General features: G+C 38.8%; 1 protein-coding gene across 2 annotated transcripts in view; it reads right to left on the bottom strand.

The window, feature by feature from the left end:
* ttyh2 (tweety family member 2) overlaps window positions 1–3341 on the bottom strand; it is a gene marked incomplete in the record, with an annotated part of 93039 nt that overhangs the window by 12761 nt on the left and 76937 nt on the right. For both annotated transcript variants that reach the window (XM_014010479.1, XM_014010480.1), the window contains 2 exon segments: window positions 462–554; window positions 667–759. In XM_014010479.1, coding sequence (XP_013865933.1) covers window positions 462–554; window positions 667–759 — 186 coding nt within the window.

Here is a 3341-nt window from a genome sequence, read left to right as displayed (position 1 = left end):
GGTGAAAATTTCATGTCATTAGCACCTCTAGTAATATATTTACTGCGAAAAATGGTGACGTGTTCAATACTTATTTTACCCGCTGTATATATACACAAGTTTATTGGAAAAAAAAACTAAACTAAACCTGATCATTTTTGAAGTGATGTTCTGTCACATAGTTATCAGTATTAAATGCACCTTATCAACTGTGACATCAGTCTCTAGACTATCGAGAAAGAGGCAAAAGTCTTCATCCAGGCTGACTTAACAGTGTGAACAGTCACTACATTAGCAAATATTAATGTGTGCTGACTAAAGACTGTCTATGTCGATGGTGCTGAGGCTGACTGTTTTCATTTCTCCTGGCTCTGCTCTTCATCTAGTCGCAGTTCAAATGTCAAATCCTGCGTGGATGCTTACTTTTAAGCTGGCCGTTGGTTTGTAATGCTGCGATCCCAATTAAGCTTTAGTAAACAAACCTTGTTGAGTCCCCTGCAGTCCAGCAGGGCGGTGAGCTGATGCAGACTGGCCTCGGAGGTGTTGAGCAAATGTTGGATACCCAGTAAATCTCTCTGTGTGGAGAGGGGTTGTATCAATGAAAAAATAATATTAAAAAAAAAACGCCGCAGCAGTTTTTATTTACAATCCTCTGATGCTTCAATTAAAACAATCTCACAGCACTACCTCGGCTGTGGGAAACAGAGGAACGGCGAACTGCAGCAGGCCCTGAATCTGGATCTGCATGGTGGTCAGAGACCTCTGGAAGATGGTCAGAGGCTGCAAAGGATTAAAGACATTTGCATGTTAGGAGCATGTAGAATATATCCTAATAATGTCTTAATGGTTTAATCACAATGACAGAGTCTGCATATCCCATAACAAATACAAAGATCTCAGACAGTGTAATCTAGTATTCTGCCCTAAATGTATTATTTGCATGGTTTCATAACTGATAATTCAGTTAATAATCTACTATACAATGTAGACTCATGTATTCATGAGCTGTGTAAATGTAGGTATTTCAGGACTTCTCCCTTAAAGTGCCTGTGACGTCAAATTTTTGTAATACACGTGAATGCATTTTTAGAAAGATGACTTTGATAAAATATTGCAAAAGAAATTTCATGTTGCTGTGATGAACGGTTGTTGAGATATCTGCCTGTGAAGCAACAGGAAGTGACATCAAAGGGGAATGTCTGCATGTGAACAGAGCATTGCTACAACAGCCAACAACACAGACTGTAGAGAAGAATCAGATGTTTCTTTAAATTATTTTGAGTCACCGTCAGGAAGTGAGGAAAACAAGTCAGTTTAAATAATATTTTGTCAATATACAAAGACCAGAGAGTTTTCTTTGTTAAAGAGTTCCCCTTTGATGTCACTTCCTGTTTCACTTGGCTGAGCCAAGTTCAAAAGAAAACATGCTAATTATGTGACAAAAATGGGTAAAATTGTGTGTATTATGCCAAGTTTCTTAAATATAAAGATGTTTTCTTTGACTTTTTGTATTTGAAGAACATGCATGTCACAGGTACCTTAAAATGCACGATTTTACAGGTTTTTAAACATAAATCAAAAAGTCTAATTTTAAACTCTTTAATTTATTCACTGTATCATTCATTTATTGAACATGCTAACATTAAGTTGTCAGAGTAAGCCTGTAGATTTACGTTTTTAACAACAGGGGGCAGAATCATCTTCCACATTCAGCACAATAAACCAAGCTCTCCTTTTACCTTAAAAAAACACGGATCTATTTTTTTATGAAATCATTTATGTCTAGGAATAAAATAATGAGATGTATTTCCAAAGTCTAATCTTTACAGTCACTGAACCCACGCAGGAAGCCTGGAAACCCCCCGGCCTGTGGCACAATGTTAAATTGAAACAGGATATGGTCAATTAACTCAATTGCTTTTCTCTGATCTGACATTTATTTTTATATCTACAGTAGACAACGATCTGCGGTCCAGCTGCRTTCAGCGGTACATTCTAATGGGCCGGATTTGGTGTTTCACTTCAGCTGAGATGGGATTGTTCTGAGACAAATAAAACAAATAGAAGACAGAAAATGTCTGGGGGAGGACAATAGGAATAGAAAGGGATATAATATATATATATAAAAACAGAAAACAATGGGAAAACACAGACTGGGCACAGTGTGWAGTCCAAAACCAAAATATATAGTTGGGTGTGGACATTGCGGTCGCACTGCAGCCTGAAAGTGCGAAAGTGAAATACAGTAGGARGATAAAAGATTTAAAAAAAAGAAGATAGAAAGCTTGTTTGGTGGCCAATCATCCTCCAGCTTGCTTGTAAAGTTTGCACCTGCTGGAATCTGTGCAGCAGAAAAGCCCAGAGCTTGTTTACCAGGAGGGCTGATGCTTGTCTGCCCTCAGCTGCTGCGCTCCTTCGTGCTCCGAGGGACATGTCAAGAGCCAGATAATAAGATTGGAGCTCTGCTGGGTCAGAGCTTGCAGAAATTGATTTAGCTGAAACTGAGGAAGCAAGAGATGTGACCCAAAATTTTATTACTATTTCTTTTTTTTTTACTCTGCTTCTCTGAAGAGCGGAGGCACAGAACATCAAAGAGAAACCAAAGGCGTACCGCATTGTTTTCATCAAATCAGCTATTTTATGGTCACAGTTCTTTTGTCTCGGCAGCTTTGTGTCACTTAGGCACGCTCTGGTAAACAAGAGATACAGGAGAAACAGAAACGGGGAAGAAAGAGTGGGACGCTTGGAAATTGTGACTTGAAGTTGGGGCATAAATCAGACGGACGGGACTAGAGAGAAAGAAATGATAAAGATGAGACTTGAGGGGCAGAGAAATGAGGTCTGAGCAAAGAGCTTAGTGAATTTCTTCTCAAAGGATATGTAGACATCTTATTTTACATTTGTTTGGTGTGGCCAGGCGAGGTGTGTTTTTCTGTTTTAACTATAACCAATTTCAACAGCCGATCAGCGCTCAACATATACAATTAGGGGGGCCGATTTTTCAAATTTTGGGAAATTGAAGATCGGTGGAAAAAATCGGCTTCTCATCTACATTCACTTACAGTTAAACTAAGTTTGTCTTGTTTTAAGGGTATTGTGACCTTATAACACCTGATAGCGTCAGTTATTTAAAAAATATCGGCCAAAGTAGGAAAGCTGCAATTACTACACCCCTAACAATTTACTTTTCCAGAAAATGCTTAGTTCATCTGTATTTTACGGAGCCCGCGAGGGGACATGGGGAGTTTTTTTTCTTCTTTTGCATTCCCTCGCAATAGTGTTGCGTTACCTCGCAATACTTTTGCGTTACCTCGCAATATCTTTGCGTTACCTCGCAATACTTTTGCGTTACCTCGCAATAT

The sequence above is a fragment of the Austrofundulus limnaeus genome, unplaced genomic scaffold (assembly GCF_001266775.1).
Source record: "Austrofundulus limnaeus strain Quisiro unplaced genomic scaffold, Austrofundulus_limnaeus-1.0 Scaffold69, whole genome shotgun sequence".
Classification (NCBI taxonomy): Eukaryota; Metazoa; Chordata; class Actinopteri; order Cyprinodontiformes; family Rivulidae; genus Austrofundulus; species Austrofundulus limnaeus.
This window is presented reverse-complemented; position numbering and strand designations above follow the sequence as displayed.